Source organism: Nelumbo lutea, chromosome 1 (assembly GCF_056320005.1).
Source record: "Nelumbo lutea isolate HS-2025 chromosome 1, American lotus-T2T, whole genome shotgun sequence".
Classification (NCBI taxonomy): Eukaryota; Viridiplantae; Streptophyta; class Magnoliopsida; order Proteales; family Nelumbonaceae; genus Nelumbo; species Nelumbo lutea.
In genome coordinates, this window is record NC_142684.1 from 99785069 (window position 1) to 99805396 (window position 20328).

At 41.3% G+C, this 20328-nt stretch overlaps 1 protein-coding gene and 1 long non-coding RNA gene across 2 annotated transcripts; both read right to left on the bottom strand.

The window, feature by feature from the left end:
• Positions 1 to 6287: 6287 nt before the first annotated feature.
• On the bottom strand, positions 6288 to 8501 carry LOC148876391 (uncharacterized). Its single transcript, XR_016105904.1, has 3 exons — positions 7551 to 8501; positions 6569 to 7359; positions 6288 to 6467 (listed from the first exon to the last, which is right to left on the bottom strand). It is a non-coding gene; the product is annotated as an uncharacterized LOC148876391 (long non-coding RNA).
• A 1459-nt stretch (positions 8502 to 9960) lies between these two features.
• On the bottom strand, positions 9961 to 10810 carry LOC148876392 (peptidyl-prolyl cis-trans isomerase 2). Its single transcript, XM_088966746.1, has one exon. It carries the CDS (start codon positions 10737 to 10739, stop codon positions 10218 to 10220), a length of 522 nt encoding a protein of 173 aa, XP_088822872.1. The 5' UTR covers positions 10740 to 10810; the 3' UTR covers positions 9961 to 10217.
• Between the last annotated feature and the right edge of the window lie 9518 nt (positions 10811 to 20328).

Here is a 20328-nt window from a genome sequence, read left to right on the forward strand (position 1 = left end):
CCTCGGTGGCATAGCCCATCTCAGAGATCGCCACTGGGTGTGGAGATCCTCGTGACCCTACAACCGAAAAACATCAAGGCCCCTAGCCTAGAATCCTATGATGGGACAACTGATCTAGTTGACCACCTCAACAACTTCCAGGCCCTAATACAGCTACATGGGGAAAATGATGTGATCCTTTGCATGGCCTTCCATACCACCTTCCGGGGCACAACTCAGATGTGGTATTCAAGGCTAGCGGCGGGTTTTATAAAGAGTTGGAACTAGTTCACCGACCTGTTTACTATGCACTTTGCGATGAGCAAGCGGTGCTCGAAGTCAGCGACCTATTTATTGAATGTCGTTCAGCGATCTAACAAGAAGCTCTGAGACTACATCAAACGATTCAATCTGAAGCAGTTCCAGATTCCTAACCTCAACCCATCCATCCATCTAACCGTAGTGGTCAATGGTGTCCAACATCATGATTTGTGTTGGGACATCAAGACGACCAAGTGCATCAATTGGCCACCTCAGATAAGAGGAGACCCTACCAATAGGAACCCCAATAAATATAGCCACATCCTTTGGGACATCAACCACGACAAAGAGAACTATCACAACCTCAATGATGAGATTGAGGAGCTGATTTGCCAAGGTTATTTGAAGTAGTTCATTAAGCGGGAGGACCGGAGACGACCTGCCGACCAGCCAAGAGAAGTGTCAAAGTCGATCAAGGACCATAACAGAGACCAGCCTCCCCAAGACCCACCACCAGTAGAGCGGCCCATCCTTGGTGTTATTAACATGATCATGAGAGGGTCCATAGTAGCAAGATGCAATACCTCAACAGGGAAAAATTTAGTTCAGGAGTTCAAGCATGAGGACGAGAACCCGTCAAAGTGTTGTTGTGTAGAAGAAGTGATTTACTTCACCGAGGATGACGCTCGCGGGATCCAATATCTGCACGATGATGCCCTTGTAGTCAAGTTAGTCATAAACGACTTTGAGGTAAAGGAGATTCAGGTCGACTTTGGGAGCTCAACTAACATCATTTTCCTATAGGAGTTTGAGCAGATGGAGCTCGAGAGGAAGGACTTGTAGCTAGCCAACGTCCTCTTGGTTGGCTTTAGCGAACAATTAGTCCGGTCCCTAGGCTGGGTAAGGGTGCTAGTAACAACGGGCTCTGCACCGAACTGAGTGCATTTCGATCATGATTTCCTATTGGTCGTGACCACCTCGCCTTACAACACCATTCTGGGTCAACCTATCTTGCACACCCTCCCAGAAGTAGGGTTGACCCATTACATATCGATGAAGTTTCCTACAAGTTATGGAGTAGGAGTGGTGTGAGGTGATCAGTTCGAGTCTCGCAAGTGTCACGTTGCCACACGGAAGGGAAAAGGAAAGCAAGCCGTCGACATCGACTTGGAGCCGCCACCGGTGCAGATCAAAACTGGTTTCATGGAAGCATTGGGCTCTGACTTAGGAAGTTTTTTAATTAAAAATATAGAGGTTTTTCACTTGGACAGCAATAGAAATTCCCAACATAGATCCCTCTATCATAACTCATAGGCTAAATATTGAACCTTTAGTCAGACTAGTCTAGTAGAGGAAAAGGAACCTTGTCTAGGAGCGGTCAAGGATAGTAGACGAGGAGGATGGGAAGCTCCTCGAAGCAGACTTTGTTAGAGAGGTCCAATAGCTGAGTTGGATTGCCAACCAAGTGCTCGTGATGTAAAACAAACGACAAGTGGCGCATGTGCATCAACTACACCAACCTCAATTGAGCCTACACAAAGGATAGATTCTCACTTCCTAGAATTGACTGCCTAGTAGACACGACCTCAGGGTTCGAGCTGTTGCGTTTCATGGATGCATACTCCGGCTACAACATGAACGAATGAAAGATCCATCATATGGATGGTCGAACCCTACAAGTAGGATGGGCGGCATTTCAAAAATTTCCTCTCCCCTCATTTGGGAATCACATTCCCTGTTTTAAAAAAAATTCATTTTCAAGGATCAATCTTGAACCATAAACCGAACCATATTTACAACCAGAAGCAGGAGAGAGATATACCTAATACGTAGAAACAATATCTCCCAATGGAGGTGTTCACACCCAAGGAAGGAACCAAAGACTGCTCCCACTAAAGATGTCGCAGTGTAGGATGGAGTAGAATCAACAGTGTTCTTCCAAAGAACCAGATCCTTCGCAAGAATCAGTTGGACGGCACGTGAGCACGACTTCCAATAAGCCCTTTCACAAAGGACTGATATAAAAAACCATTCTTGATTACTCCTACTATCGTGGAGATGCACTGGCAATGGCGGCGGCGGCAGGAAGGAGGCGGCAGGGAGAAATCAGCGCAGTCTTACTAAAAGTCGTTTTCTCACTTCTCTAATATTTTCTCTATCGGTGAGAATGTGATCTTCTTAAAGGCTTCCGCCCCCTCCTCCTTTTATAACCTTAAAGGAATAAGCTCACAATCCTATTAGGAGTTGATGATCCAAATCTTAGTTGATCTAAATCACCTTTAAGTGATAAAGATGAATCCTTATCTTATCTGCAGATTAGATCAACTCTTCCTGATCTTATCAAAAGGTTTCAAGATTCAAATATTTATTTGGATCTAAACTCTCTGAGTAGATAAGGATAAGACCTTATCCTATCTTCTAATCTAATCTCAGATCCACCCCCTTCTTTAACTGATCAAATCAGCCCAGTTCAAAATGGGCTTTAAGCCCAATAAATATATGTGCTCACTTAGCCTTCCAAACTGTTGCCTAGTTGGGCTTCCTTGTATGGCGTGGGACCCAAGCATTGATCTACACATCAGCCACAAAGGTTCGGCCCAACCTTGCTACAATGCCTAGCCGAATTCACTAGAAAGCCCAGGAAACCCCTTGATCCCATCACATGGACTCTATGGACCCAACACTTACACTAAGTGGTCCCTAGGCAAAGCCACCTTGTAACACCCAGGGCAGATGCAAGATTAACCCATCAGGTATAACCCTTAATGGTCTTACACTTAACCTCTCTGCCCATAATGATCAAACACTACCAGACAAGAGATGACCTCTCCGTCGGCTGCAAGGAACAGTGTTGCACTATCTACTCACATGGATCCCGGGAATTAAAACATTTTTGCAAACAACTTAAAATCATAATATATATATTTATATATATATATATATATATAAAATATATTTTGCAAAACAAATTTCAACAATTGAAACCGATTGTCGGCAGTCTTAGTTTCCATCAGAGAGAGTGCATCCCCGATCATTACCTTTGTCCGACAAAGGGGTTGGTCCTCTCACTATGGTCACCCACTCAGATGAATTCTCAAACTGTCCCAACATACCTAGGTTTTGACCCCCGCTAAGGATCTCACTAATTGGCATATCAAAGACAACCAAATCTGACACCTAATGCAGTATCATAATCGAGTCTAGGAGTCAGGTGTAACTTTCCAGTTTTGCCCACTAATCTCCAAGGTCCAGGGCAATACTGGAAATCTGTTCCGGTTCAGGGTTTCAAACAAATCTACATTACATGTACATCGGGTCTCACCCAGGCAGACAAGCCACCCCAACACTTGGCGGCACATCAGTGTCAGTGTTAGCAGGATAAATCTCCCCAGACTTATCCAATGGATATCAACATTCTAAGCTAACACGAGTCTCATTAAGTGTCCAATTTAATGGTATTACACAAAAACATACCAGATCAACATGAATCAAATATGTACATTATTCATTTACAATAAATGTCATAAGTACATCAGTCTGATTGGAACTAAGGGCATACAACTGTCTAACAGCTCCCACTTGCACTTATGTCCAATTTGGTATAAGCCGGAGTCCCATACTTTCCACATGTTTCTCAAACACTTTCTGTGTCAGTGGCTTAGTCAATGGGTCTACTACATTCTCCGTTGATACTATCCTCTGAATCAGGACGTCCCATCTACCAACAATCTCCCACAGTACGTGGTATTTCCTCTCGATGTGCTTCGACTTCGATTGGGCTCGTGGCTCCTTAGCCTGAGCAATCACCCCATTGTTGTCACACAACAACGGGATGGGTGATGTGCTGGATGGAACTACTCCCAATTCGTAAATGGACTTTTTCAGCCACATGGCTTCCTTGGCAGCTTCATTTGCGGCAATGTATTCGGCTTCGATTGTGGAGTCTGTCGTGGACCATTGTTTACTGCTTTTCTGGCAAACAAAACACGATCCTATCATGAAAACATACCTAGATGTAGACTTTCTATCATCTAGATCCGACTAAAAATCGGCATCAGTATACCCCTGGATCTATAGTGAGCTACCATCGAAGACAAAACTCTTTTGTCCTTCAAAGGTACTTAAGTATATTTTTCATAGCAATTTAGTGCTCCTGCCCTAGGTTGACCTGGAATCTACTTACCACACTCACTGCCTGAGCAATGTTAGGCATACATGATGCTCCATATGGCTAAGGCATAAAGAACGTTCTTCATGCCCTCAATCTCCTCAGAAGTCTTGGGAGACATTTTCTTGGAGAGAATGACTCCGTGCCTGAAATGAACATTTCCCTTCTTGGAGTTTTTCATGTTGTATCTCTTGACAATTTTTTCAATATAAGTAAATTGGGATAATCCTATTATCCGATTCGATCTATCTCTATAGAGTCGAAGACCGAGTATATAGGAGGCTTCTCCAAGATCTTTCATGGAGAATTGTTGTAAAAGCCATACTTTCATTGTAGTCAACATTCCTACATCATTCCCAATGAGTAGATTGTCATCTACATATAGAACCAAAATGTAACATTGTCCCCACTGGATTTCTTGTAAACATAGGGCTCATCCAGATTCTGCTCAAAGTCAAACTTTTTTACAGTAGAGTCAAATCGGATGTTCCAATTCCTAGAAGCTTTCTTAAGTCCATATATGGATCTATTTAATTTACATACCATGTGTTACTGGAGTCCAGACTCCATTGGTCTCCATTGAGTCCATCTCAGCTCTCATGGCATCTACCCACTTCAGGGAATCTATGTCCAACATATCTTCCGCATAAGTCACGGGATCCTCCTCACTAATCATAGTTTCCACCAAGTAACTATCCTGATCATAGTCAAAACGAACCAGTGGCCTAGATACCCGGGTAGATCTTCTAGGTTGGTCAATACCTAGAACTTGTGGGACCCCTCCCACTGGTCCTAAGCTCTCATCATCAAGAACTATTTTCTAACGATGGGAGTTCAAGATATAATCATTCTCCAAGAACTGTGCATTTCGACTGCAGAACACCTTCTGCTCACTTGGATCATAGAATAGGTAACCCACAGAAACTTTTGGGTAGCCTATGAATAGGCAACGACTAGTCTTGGATTCCAATTTGCCCGTACTTGTTCTTTTAACGTGCATAGGACAACCCCAAATCTTCAAGTGTCTGACGCTTGGTTTCTTTCCAGTCCAAAGTTCTTATGGAGTATTTGGAACCGATTTGGTTGGAACCCGATTCAACACTTATATTACAGTCTCTAATGCGTAACCCCAAAAGGATGTGGGTAACTCTGAGTGTATGAGAAGTGGCCGGACCATATCCAATAAGGTCTTATTCCTCCTCTCTGAAACACCGCTAAACTATGATGTAGCAGGAGGATCTAACTGTGATACTATCTCGTTGACCTTTAAGTAGTCCCTGAATTCATCAAAGAGATATTCGTTTCCTCAATCTGATCGAAGGGCCTTAATTTCTCTCTCTAACTATTTCTCGACATCTTGTCTGAACTCTTTGAACTTTTCAAAGGATTCGAACTTGTGTCTCATTAAGTACATGTAACCCTATCGAGAATAATCATCGGTGAATGCAATGAAATACACGTGCTAGTTACGAGTCCTAACACTCAGGGGACCACATACATCAGTATGTATTAGGTCAAGCGTGCTTATACATCATTCAGGCTTACCGTTAAATGGTCGTTTCATCATCTTACCTTGAACGCAAGGCTCACAAGTGGGGAGATCTTCTACAGTTAAAAAATACAAATGACCATTCTTTACTAGCCTTGAAGGCAAGGCTCACAAGTGGTCAAGTCGATAATGCCACAGGCACGTGGGATTAACTGTATCATGGAATCTTTTCTTGGGAATATCAGCCGACGTAGTTTCGGTCATATTAGTTTCTAGAGAATGATGTAGAACATAGAGACCATTCTCCAGTTCCCCGTATGCGATGAATCTATTATTTCTTTTAATAGTAATCATATTACTAAAAAATACAGAATAACCATTTGCACACAGTTTTGAGATAGAAATCAAAATTCTTATTAAATTCTGTACATAAAGACAATCTTTAAGTACAATTATTCATTCTCTAAAAATTAACTCTACGGTTCCTATGGCCGCAGCTGCAACACTTGTAGAAGTCCCCAAGTAAAGCGTTACTTCTCCTTCACTCATCCTTCTGTTTACCTTGAAACCCTGCAGTGAGTTACACGCATGAGTTTAAGCCCCGGAGTCAATACAACAGGACATAGAAGCTACCAACAAATTGATTTCTATGACACGAGATTCGAGATTACCTTTCTTGGATTCCAGGTATTGAGGACAATTCCACTTCTAGTGGCTGATTTGCTTGCAATAGTGACAAGCATCTAATACCTTGTCTTTCCTCTACTTCTTGGGTTTAGATGCATTCTTCTGGGGCTTTCTCTTTGTCCTCCTCTTCTTGCCCAATTTGCCTATTTCAACAAGCATAGCTATGGGCTCATCCTTCTTAATCAATTATTCGGCCCTCTGCAACATATTGTTGAGTTCCTACAAGCTGACATTCACCTTGTTCATGTTGTAATTCATGATGAATTGATTGAATGATGGATGCAAAGAGTTGAGAATGGCGTCTATATGGGTTACCAGATCCAGCCCCGGATCCAAGAGCCTCCAGTTCGTTAGTGAAGCCCATCATCCAAAGATAATGGTCGTGAACTTGTTGGCCCTTAGATATCTACGCGGTCATGAACTGTTTCAAAACCTTCTGCCGAGTAGAGCGGCTCTGCTCTTCGTACATTGTCTTGAGACTATCTAATATGTCTTTGGCAAGTTCGATCTGATCGAACTGCCTCTGTATTGGATTATCCAACGAGGCAATGATATAACAGCGAACCAGAGAGTTTTTCTCCTCCCATTCTTGGTATTCCCTTCTCTGGGCCTCAGAAGCCCTATCTCCCGGACGATCCGGGGTAAGATTTTTTGCCACCCTATCCAATTTTTCAGAGGTTAAGACCAGGATAAGGTTACAGTACCAGTCAGCATAGTTTGGGCCCTTAAGCTTGTTGTCATCAAGAAGCTTTGCAAATTGTCCATTTGTCATTTTCTGATAAAAAAGCAAACATCAGTCCACAACATAATTTGATTCATGTTATCTATATAGATGTGGCTTTTAATATATGTTACATTCCCATTTATTCATCTCTGAAATTTTCCCCCTATCTCAGTGATAGAGACAATGACTTGTCTTTGAAAATGTGAAAAATCAAATAGGGTGCATAGAGCCAACTGTTTTACCTGCAAAACCCCACCACTTTCTGTGAAGGATCGTATTCACTCATCATATGAGCTTTCCCTTTGGCCTCTATCAGACAATGTTCAAAGCCATTTTAGGTTAAATATTTCTATCCAGTAAGTGCTCACCCATCATATTCGTAAACGCCAAAGTACCGTGAGAGAGTTCCCATTTTTTTGTGAAACCCTTATCATCTTATGAAACACTCAGATAAATCTAACAGCAAATGGATAGCCCATTTTTTTTGTATGTTTTCTCATTACTGAATGACCCATCCTCATGCTAATGATAGAAGGCTTTTAGAGAGTTCATCATATGAATCTCTCTATCACATGCATTCATATTGCTGGAGGGCTAGAGGGAACAAAAAATTATGCTATAGATTAATTTAGGTCAAAGCAAAGTAGCTTCCATTGACTTTCATAATGTCAGATTTAGGTGAGCCCTAATCGGCTAGATTTTCGCACGTATCCTCTTCAAGAGATGTGAAGCCCACCATTGAGGGAGATCATCCAATGATTTTCTACGAATCAGGTATAACTTTTCAGTTTTACCCATTAATCTCCAAAGGTTTCAAGCAAAATTACACTACATGTACACCCTAACAGCAACTGAGACAGTTCACTCCAACACTTAACAGTGCATCAGTATCAACCATAATAGGATAAATCTCCCCAAACTTATCCAACGACTATAAACATTCTAAACTAACACGAGTCTCATTAAATGTCCAATTTAAGGGTATTATGACATCATTGAAGCTAAAGACATACAACCCAAAATCAACTCTTCATGTGAGAATATTGTTCCATAAATTCCTTGAAAAATTACTTGTTGTTATCACAAAATTAATGATTTCACTAAATCCCCACTTACAATGCCTTCTAATGGCTTTCTCTACATTACACAAAATTATGTGTAATATAAGTAATGTGTTATATGTCAACCTTGAACATTTATTTTATGGATAGTTTTGATTACAATGATATATGATTACAATGATATACCCATTCCTTCGTGTATGTTTTCTTTATTCTTAATTTGTACTTATTCATCATGTATGTTTTTTATATTTATCTTAATTAGTTTCTCTAATGATCTTTTGATTTATCACATTTTACAGTTTTTCACTTGTGATTGCAGGGTATGATAATTCTTTTTAAAATGAGCGGCGAAAAGTGGATGAAGTAAAATTGAAGGGGATATCCGCACGAATACAGGGTGGAGGGATGTGGCTGTTTGGTCGATGTAGCAGTGATGGCTATGACTGTCGTAGCAATTGTGGCTATCCAACTGCCCAATAAATCCGTTTTTTTATTGTTAAAGACATCACGTGGGGACAGTCGGAGTAGTCGCCACTCCTCAGGCTAGGCTGCTTGGGGTTTGGATTCTGGGTTTTGCCATTTAGGACTGTTTCTGTTATCGCAAAAAGAAGACTCACCCAGGATCCCTCATCTCGTAAGTGTCAGATCTGACTTCTGAGCCACCGTACGCTCTCTGCCGTTCCGTTCTATTGTGTCTAACAGCAACTAACCGTTTCAGTCCATTCTACCATCTTTCTTCACGTTAATATAATCCGATTCATGAATAGAAATGTTGAGTTCATCAACCGATGGACAATGAACAATTTACAATATGTAATTCAACTAAATACTTCACCAAAAGATTTCTACGAGGAAAATGAAAGAAACGGATTTCATAAATCTGATACAAATGTTTGAGTTCATCTACAATCGATGGACAATGAACAATTTACAATATGTAATTCCACTAAAAAATACTTCACCAAAAGATTTCAATGAAAGAAACGGATTTGATAAATCTTAATTCATGAACAAGACTATCGAAAAACACAAAAAATAAACTAAAGCTGAACATTGATACTTTATTAAAAGCCCCTCAAACCAGACAAGGCAGAGATTCGATCCCGAGTAGTTAAAACTAGTACGATTTTCACGGCAAGCCAGCTGGCTTCTTACTCAATCGAAAACTAAAACTTAGCTGCGAGGGATATAACAAAAATCTTACATAACATTAAATACTAGTAAATATTATGCCAAAAATCATGCATTTGCATAAACAGATTTTTTATGAATTCAAAATTGCACAAAGACGAATTGTGTCAGGTTCAGGGAGAATACCATTCACGTAGAATTACCAAAAATATATCGTTCCATAAAAATTGGATTATAAAATAGAACTATGTGACGAGGCATTTTTCAAAGCAGATGAAATCGATAAAAAAAATGAAGAATAAAAACAAATTACATTATAAAAAATAAATAAAACAAAAACAAAAACAAATGCTATCCTCCATTTTAGAAATCTTGATGATGGAACCATGATCTATTAACCATATTAAGAGGACGCACGAATTTGAATAAACCATATACACGCCAGAGTCCAGAAAAGTTAAAAACAGAGGCATGGATACATCCAATTGAATCATTAGAAAGAAACATTGCAGAACTCTAGAGCAAACCATAAATTCACAAATCCTACAAACTACCAAAAGCAGGATAGAAAGACTTATTTAAAAAGATAGCTTGTTTCTAGAGAGCCCTGATCCATGAAATCCGAACATCACCACTACAGAGGGAAGAAAACATCAGAAAAGAAACCCTAATCCATTAAGGCTATATTCGAAACTCGCAGACCACAGGACCTTTTCAAGAGAGCTGACCACAATCAGCGACCACAACAGGCTTGGAGGTCCTCCCAGAAGAAGATCCGACCTTCTCAAGCGCCTTCACGACGTCCATCCCCTCGACGACCCTACCGAACACGACGTGCTTCCCGTCAAGCCACTCGGTCTTGGCAGTACAAATGAAGAACTGAGATCCGTTGGTGCCAGGACCGGCGTTAGCCATGGAAAGCACACCAGGTCCAGTGTGCTTCCTGATGAAGTTCTCGTCAGCGAACTTGGAGCCGTAGATCGACTCTCCGCCGGTTCCGTTCCCGGCGGTGAAATCTCCTCCCTGACACATGAACCCGGGAATGATTCGGTGGAAGGAAGAACCCTTGTAGTGTAGGGGCTTGCCCGAACGACCGACTCCCTTCTCGCCAGTGCAGAGAGCTCGGAAGTTCTCGGCCGTACGGGGTGTGACGTCGCTGTAGAGTTCCATGACGATACGGCCGGCCGGAGCTCCGCCGATCGACATGTCGAAGAAAACCTTAGGGTTTGCTGCCATCGTAGATCGCGCTCTCTACTTTCTCACCGTAACAGTCAACGAGAAATGAAGGAAAACCGGAAACAGGTGACGCTAGGGTTCGCAGAGTGGAGCCTCTTATATAGCTGTTTCGGCCGGTTAATTATCTTCTTTGTTCGATCTTAGCCGTTAGTATCTTACACGTGTCACCATAGATTAAGCACGAGACATTTTCAAGGACGGTGACCAGTAACCAGAGTTAGATTTAGACTGGCGTTGGGTTAAACTCGAGTAGCCATGCGGCGAGTGGTATATGCTTGAGTTATTCGAAGACTCTTTCTCTTTTTCTTTTCTTTTTTTCTTTTAAACGGAGTTCTTTGATGTGGTATATGCTTGAGTTATCGGGAGATGTTCCCAATACACGAGGGGATGTGATGTCGGACGTTGTGGGGGACAGCCTGGGCTGATTCGCTCTCGCTTTTGTTGCCTTTATAAATAGACGTACATGATCTTTGCCGTATACGTGTGTCTCACGCACAGATAAAATGGGAACCGTACAGTTGGTAGTTCTGTGAAATACATTTAGAGTCTGGAGATGTATCATATTTATTACTTATTAGTGTGTGGGCACGTGCCATGAACGTGCACGAGTAAAGATAAATATATTTGTCAATAATATGTTATTAAATTTAATTTTGAATTATTTATTAAAACACCCTATAATTTTATAGATATACTACGACTAATCTATATTTTGTATTTTACTAAAAATATCTATATAATTTGCAATCAACTTTCTTCAGGGGTATGGGTTTATGTTTTTTTATTTTAAAAGTACCCCTCTAATACTTCTTCATATATAAAACAAAATTAGCGGAATAAAATGTTTGTTAATATTTTATTAGGGAAATAATGATATTTTTATTTTTATTTTCTTTTAATTAAATTTATTTGAATAGATGTTAATGTTAAAATCGTCATTTTTTTACCTCCATCTAATCGAATGCTGATTAAATAGGTTGTAAATTATAGGGATCGTTTTAGTAAACTGCAAACTATGATAAATTTGAGTAAATATATGAAACTACAAGAGTGTTTTAGTAAATGATGACTATACCAAAACCAAGGCATTTATTGCATTTATAATTGTATAGATAGAGAATATATATATATATATATATATATATATATATATATATATATATATATATATATATATATATTTATTTATTTATTTATTTATATATTATTTCATACCCATAATATATTCAATTATTTGCTGTTTCTCATTGCTCTTTTTAATTTTATTAATTAACAAAGCATCTTAAGCAGATCAGATGAGCCAGACTCCCAACTAAATTGACTTTGACAATTGGACTAAACCAGTCCAAGCACACAATGGAATGGTAGATTCTAAGTTCTCTTGCAAAAACTGTCATAACATAGGCAAATACCTAGGTCAAGTTGAGTGAGCCAAACCTCACCATTTTACTTGACCTAATTGTACCAACTTAGGTTGCAGAACAAATGCATTGGAGTGCAAATGTAAAAAAAAATGCATATTTTTGTTTAATTTACTTTATTTTGCCTTGTGTCTTTATTTTTCTTTATTTGTAGTGCAATAAAACAAAATAAGCTAAAATTTCAAACAAAAATAAGTCAGAATTTACACTCAAATCATTTGCATTGTCATAGATTTGCATCAGTACAAATTATTTGCATTGCAACCAAACACAGCCTAAAGTACATTTTATTAAATATAAAAATATTCTTTTTGTAAAGCATGAAATAATGAAAAATAAAATGTTAAAAACATGATTAGTTGAGATAGGGATTTAACTTAAAATAAATATCAATAAATGCATCATAGTTAGACTCTTGAGGTTTTTTTTTTATCTGTTCTGTTACATTTATCATAAAAGATGGCTATAGATTTTATAGATTTTAGGACTTTTTTTGCAATTAGAATTATTTTAGGGAATTTTGCAATGCACCCCAACTCAAAACTATGATTTCATCCACAAACTTACAACAATTCAAATTTACAAACAGCTCGACCTATAACACCCATACCTGTAATTAGCATTAATTTCAAGCTGACACCTACCCTGAACTGTACAGTGAAACTAATATTTCAGAGGTGAGGTGGATTGAACGGTAAAAACCCCCTAGATTTTAAGACTTTGAGATTTGTTGAGATGTTCAAAACAAAGACTCAATTTTTTTTTTTTTTTGTATATTATGAATTTTATCAATTTTATAGACTATTTCTCCGAGTTCAGGTAGCATGTAACTGTTGTTTGGTTATTTAAAAATGAAGTCTTACAACCGATGAAGGGGGCGACTGGGGCATTATTGTATTTCAACCATTGTTATGGACATATGGGGAAGGGCCAAGCTTCGTAGTTCATATCAGTTAACCCACAACACATTTCAATCATATATTAGGAATATCTTTCAATGATATCTCATCATTTATCATACTATTACCGACAGATGTTTGTAATACACGGCTGAGATGTTAAGACCTTGTGGGGCGCCTCTTGTGCGGGGCTGATGTGAATTCCACGCTTCTCTAGGCTCTTCTTTTGGGTATGTGAAAAATTAGGCTCCGTTTGGTTTGTGGGATGGGACTGAGTTTTCTCATTTGGTTTGAGGAAAATGGAGAGATCGGATGAGAAAGAGGTGGGGTCTGGGATGAGAGATCCCAAAAATGTGGAATCGTAGTGAAATTCCGGTGGAAAAATTGAGAAACCATTGTTCATTGCTTTCCAACAACGAAGACGAACGACAACGAACAATGATAACGACGACCGACAACGAACAGTGTGACCCGATCTATTCTCCACTGTTTTCTTCAGATACTGGCAAGGAACTACTGTTTATTGTCTTCCCCTTTCGAACGGAGGAGGCAGCAGTGGCAAGAGAACCAGGCAGCGCCGATCTGCTACCCTGCTACCATCGAGCTGTTGCGACTCAGTTTGTGAATGCAGACCCATAGAATAAGGAGCGTTCCAACCATTTATCGACGGAGACCACGCTGGATTACCCCTCGCCTTCATCGGTCTCTGATGGACCAGTCCCCGCGGATAGCAATGTTTCCATCGATTAGTCCTTCTTCGACATGTTCCTAGTGGGATCCGAAGATAGCGTGTCAGATTTTGGAATTTTTTTCTGGGTTTGATAATTACTCGTTCGACTATTTTCCCTCGTCACTGGATTCCTTGGATGAAGGAACGACGAACTAGGCAGCGGCGATTTGAAGAGGCGGCGGTGGCAAGAGAACCAGGCAGCGACGATTTGCTACCCTGCTATATTCACTGTTCTCTGTCTCTCCCTCCATCTTCCTCTTCTCTTTTCTCCCTCACCTTCTTCTTCTTCCTGTTCTTCCCGTCTTCCTCCCTCACCTTCTTCTTCTTCTTGTTCCGGCGAAGTAATTATTAACATGTTTTTCCTATTATTTTCCCATGTATAAAATCAAACACCAAAAAAATCAATTTTTACACTTTTTCATCCTATCGTATCTTTTCTTATCCCATCCAAATCTTCCTATAAACCAAACGGAACCTTAAGAAAAAAAAATATTTTAAAAACGATTTACGAAGATTCGTACATAAACAACTTTATCACCGCACCGGTAAGTCGGGTCCCCATAAAATAATACTTAGATTCTTCATTCTCCCTTGGTGGTGTTTTGGCCACAGAAATATTCAACGATAGGTCGTAAATGTGGTTCGAGTGAGATGGAGACTACTTTTATGTTATATGCTCACGTGGTGTGGGGTCATTTTTGGCATATTGAATACAGTCTTAGTTAAAGATTTTTTATTAGAAGGGTCAAAAGTAAATAAGTATAAATTATAGGGGGTGAAAGTTAATAAACATGAATAGAAATATGAAATATAAGAGGATTTTGGGCTTTTCTTAACTTGGATGATAAAAGTTTGGTCTTTTTTTTTTTTTTATTTAACAATCGGAGCCAATATATTAGTGGGTCCTTCACCCCCGAAAACTTGTTAACACTGTTTGGAGGGATAATTTAGCTCGTTCTATGACGTGATGACACGTGGAGTGATATAATGACTTAGGACGTTTCAGCATCTTTGGACACTTCAGTAGTCCTACTATATATTTGGCATGGATGTTTAGATGCAGAGAAAATAGTGTTGCTGATGTGTGGTTGGAAGCATCGTTTTCTTGAAAAATGGTACCTTTATTTTTGTTTGGAATCGTTGCTGGTAGGTAGGATGTTTCTTGGAGCAACAACAACTTTTTCTGTTTGGTATTAATGCTCCAAGAAACGTTTTCAGCACCGGTACCCATTATCCAATGGCACATCACTGCCTTGTTAGCAGCAATGAGTTGCAACTCTAGGAAACGTCAAATTTGGTGTTGCTCCAAGCCATAGCTTCCTGATTTCCAAGGCGTGGCTTGGAGCACCGTTTTTATAAAAAATGGTTCCAAACAAATGCATGTTTCCTAGAGTGTTGTTTTTTCCAATGTAGCACTAATTTGGCGCAATTTCTCCAGGAAACGGCAATGATGCCAAATAGCCGCCTAGTCACCTCGGGCATCTCAGGTCACTTAGCCAATATAGGGGCCCAAGCAGCTTGCCACACTCATTGACCTGACCAAGGTGCCACGTAGCTTACTTCTAGAAGCGAGCTAGTTGTCTCCAATCTCATCGGGATCACGTCGTATGCCAACGAATCTTATCTTCATCCCGGCCTAATTGGATGGACTTGGATAAGCCTTATTAGCTTACTCGGAATCCATCTTCAAGTGCGGAACTGACTTTGGGTTAGGTGGGTCGATGATCTCAGACACACATTGTAAGGCCCACTACAGCTCCCCTATATAAAGGCTTTGCCTCCAACCTCATAAGGTACGCCCGATTTAGATCTCCCTCACTTACTATTACTCTTAAACAATTAGCTCTTTACAATCTCCATCGCTAACTTAAGCATTAGAGTACCCACACCGAGTAAAGCACCTCGAAACACTTTGATATTGTCTCCTTGCAGTTCAACCCGACCACGTAGCTAATCCGATGTTCGAACTACCTTCTAGTAGGGAGCGACTAGATCACGCATCATCACTATTATTTATATTGGTAGAGGACCTTCTAGTAGGGACCACTCAACAAATATATTTTCTTTAAAATTTGTGTAATAGATCCAAACCTTTTTGCCCTATTTCTTTCCAAATCCTATCTCATGTACTTCCTATCTCTCCCCCCCCCCTAAAAAATCTAAAAAGAAAATTCTTATTTAGAGATTGTAGGAAATTTTAAGGCACAAGGGATCCCTCAGCCACCCCAACCAAAATACTTTTCTTTTTCTGATCGATATTATTTATCCCGGTTATTTCTAACAGGAAAAATAGAAGAGAAAAAGTACTAATTTCCAATATGCATAATAAGTGTTAACAGCTGAACCACGCAACTCATAGGATTTTTTTTTTTTTTCTTTTCTGCTACTAAGAAGGGTGGATATAGCAGATTCAAACACTTGTTTGTTACTTGTTGTTTTGTTTTGTTTATGGTATATTTATATGTATCCCCTTGTGTTTTCGATAGAAGACGAAATAAAAGAAGAATCCTCCTTCAATTTCTCCTTTGCACAACTTCAGAAAATATTTAAATAGCCTAGGAGTATCTCTTGTTTTATCCTTTCTTCTGTCCATATATGTGACAAATTAGTCGTATAATGCTAGTCTAAAAGGGAGAGAAAGCGACACGCACGAACCAACTTGACTTCAGGAATCAGGATGCCATTTGTACGTATCCAAACATGATTCCAAAATTCTGCCAAGGAGTAAAAGTGGCTTCATTATTTCATTTCGTATTCTCCATCGTTTTTCTTTGCAATTCTCTAATTTAATTTGGATTCACTGACATGGTGTAGTGTTATCTAATACCCTTCTCGTATTCACATGATTCCTCCCTCAAAACAAGCTGCTGATTCTTAAATCCTGACATCGCACGTGGAGTAACTGGTTAAATTTCTGAACTTGATTTGATAAATTATGGACAATTATAATGATGGTATTGGTGGGTTATTTTTCTCCGTCATCTTTTATTGCATGGTTAGTCCTCACTTAATTGGCTCGATGAAGACAATTTTTGAACCATGAAATAGGCACCAACCTCGCCAAGGCTTTCCAATCAGTCCGAATCCTCCTGCAACCCTTTCTACTAACCAAATTACATGTATAGACACCAGCTGTTCCACATTGGTGTGACTCTCCTGTGCGTGTTTAACATGTGAATCCCTTTATAATGAAGGATGATGATTCTCTTCTCCCCAGTCTCTACTATGTCCCACCCCCTTTTATCTCAGTCCATATTATTTCATGGTTTTCAAATTCGGACCAGGATGTTCTGATTGGAAAAACCAGGAATTGGTCAGCTAATCGGTTTTGTTTTATTTTAGAATCGTTATTTCGTTAAAAACCGTTAATTTGATGATTAAATCGTTGACTTGGATAGTTGAATTGTTCAAACCATTTCAACCATCCAATAGCTTTGGTTGTTTTTATTTTTATTTTTTTATTTTTTTGTCAGAACTGGTCGTTCATTCGATTCGAACGGTCAGACCATTTGATCCGGGAATTGGACCCCTGACCAATTCAGTGTCTGGTTCAGTTTTAAAAACCTCGATCAATATAGTTTATATAGAACCGGCATAGTTCCTTTGATCAGACCACAGATAGAATTCCAGTAACACCATCAGCCTTCTACCACCACTGGAATGTTTAAGATGATGGAAGGTGATTTGACCCGACCTCATCATAAGAGAAAATGTGGATGTGACTCAGCATAAGTGACAACTCAGCACAACCAGTCCGCCAAGATCCAGCGTGGCAGCTCGGTACCAGATGACACTCCGATTACCCCGAGCTAAGATTCTTCCAAGGAAGCACCTCGAGCTAAGATTCTCCCAAGATAGGAATCTCCCGAGCTCAAAGGCACTTCGGGTTGAGCTCGGGAGCCTTCTAAGTTAGAATAAATTTACTCATGCCCAAACCTAAGTAGGCCACCTCGGGTAGAAGCACCTCGATACGACACCTGCAGCTCGGCACAGGGTAACTCAGTTCAAGGCAGCTCACGGAAGAGCAGCTCAGCGTATCACAGAAAGATCTCCTGTCTGATAACCGTACCTGCCAAATCTGGATACTGCACCCACGTCTCTCGCCAGGCGGCGTCGTGCATGCCAACCCTGAGAGGTGTGCCCCACTTGGCAGGGCTGTACTTTGCAACAGTTACCTGCGTAGCCCGGGCAAGTAACAATTGTGGCAGAGAATCGGAGGCGGTTATGCCTGATTTGACAGGACACCGCTATATAAGAGCTCTGACCCCCAAAGAGCAAGGGTATTGCAACTTGCGTGATCTGCACTCTAGCCCTTATATTTTTCTCTGCAACTCTCTCTCTTTCATCTATCAACTTTCTCTCCCATTTACTAACTTAAGCATCGGAGTATTCCCATCGGGAGAGCTCCCCAGGGATCCTTCTTCTTCTTCATAGGTATCTCGTCCATTACCAGCTAGGAGCGCAACCGATGCCAGCTAGGAGTGACCAGATCGCGCACCATCAATTGGCGTCGTCTGTGGGAACCGCTTCAAAAAGCCTTCTTCCACCAAACTTAGCAACTTCAGTTTCCATGGCTTCCTCCAGCAACACCGGATGCAGCGAAGAAATAGTGCCACCGAGGAGCAACTTCAGGTCCTAGTAGTATGTATTGGACAGTTCACCATTCCCCTCTCTATGGACGGAGTTCCTACTCTGAATGTGCCTTAGATAATGGCACCTGTGAATGCTCCACTTCCCTCCACGGTAGGAGCAACCTTCGTCGAACCTTCTATTGTTCCTCCGGTGACCAGGCAAAACCAGCTTGAAGACCTGGTGCACTGCATGCAAATGCAGGCCCAAATGCAACAGTTTCAACAGTTTCAGCTGTATCAACAGCAAGTGTTACACCAAGTCTATCAGCACCAGTATCAACAGCAGTTTCCACCACTGCCCCAGAACCAACAACAAGTTCCTCCTCGACACCCCACTGCACAGTAGGCCAAGCCCCGCCGTCGTAACAAGCAACCCCCCCCCCCGCCGGGGAGAGACCTCCCAAACTCAGAACCCTCTTGGGAGTCAGGTCTCATCCCGCGGGAGGGAAAGACAAGTCACCCCCCCTACCTCGTAGCATGTGGTCAGGTCAGGGGACTCTCAGCCAACCAGGCCCGCATCACCTTGGCCTTCGCAGTTAAAGATCATGCTCGTTAAGAACCAATTCGAAGTCTTGGCTGCGGATTATAGATAGGGTCCTTCAGTCCACAGCCATCGGCAATAGTCCGAGCCCCTTCCCGGGCTTACCATGCCCGATAACACAGAGGCCAGCAGCACTAATGTAGAGTCAACGAAGAAGCAGCAGAGACGTCGTCGAGCTCACCGAACTATAGCCCAGCGCCTGCCCAAACTCCCCAAAGAAGAGGCGAGCTAGGGAGCATTGAAGACCACCCCGCTCCTCTCCGTACCATCTCCCTTGGCTCCTGAACTCTTGGCCATCCCAATGCTCAAAGACTTCAAGGTACCTCCCCTAGACAAGTATGATGGATCATTCGACCCGAATGATCACGTAGATGCCTTTCAATCACAGATGCACTTAGCAGGGATGAGTGAGTCCTGCATGTGCGTAGCCTTCTCCACCATGTTCAAGGGAGTAGCTCGCATGTAGTACAAGAACCTTGCACCTGGCACGATCAATAGTTGGGCACAATTCGTGCAGGTTTTCACCTCCCACTTTGTTTCCAGCAAGAGATGCCCAATGACCCAAGAAAGCCTCCTCTGCATAGTCTAGAGGGAAGGAGAGTCCATCCGCAGCTACATCAAAAGATTCAACGATGCATGTCTGTAGATACCTGACTTGGACCCCGCAGTGAGGCTCACAACAGCCAAGAGGGGCATAACGCACAAGGAGTTCAAGTGGCACATGGTTGTCAATAGACCTAAGGATGTGACTGAATTCCTCAAGCTCGCGGACCAGTTCATCGGAACGAAGGAGGAGATGAACCAGAAGGACGAGAACTTGCCCGAGAAGAGGAAAAGAGAAGGTGAGTCATCGATCCACGGGGACAGCAAGAAGAAGAAAGAGCCAGCTCGGAGAGGAAGGTCAGACCAGTCTTTTCAACCTCCTCCAGCCGACAGGCCAAACTATACGCCATTGAACGCGAAGTGAGCTGAGATCCTCATGGCGATCAAGGACGCGCCGTACGTGAAGTGGCCACCCCGACTGAGAGGAGATCTAAATGTTAGAAATAAGAACTTGTACTGTCATTTTCATAAAGATCACGGTCATAGTACCGAAAGTTGTAAAAACCTCCGTGATGATATAGAAGAAATCATCCATCACGGATATTTAAGAAATTTTGTACAAAATGATAATAAAACTGGACGGCAGGGAGAGCAAGGTAGAGACGCTCCCGAGTCCGACAGCAGACAAGGCGAGCAGCCACAGAGGCCACCCCCCAAAGAGAGGCCAGTTCGGGGAACAATCCACATGATCACTGGCGGGTTGATCATCGCGGGCTACACCTCAGCTACAGCTAGGACCTTTGCCCGCGAGGTCAAAAGAGAAG

Coding starts and splice junctions, on each gene's coding strand:
- LOC148876392 (XM_088966746.1), bottom strand. CDS start 10,739: ATGGCAGCAAACCCTAAGGTTTTCTTCGACATGTCGATCGGCGGAGCT.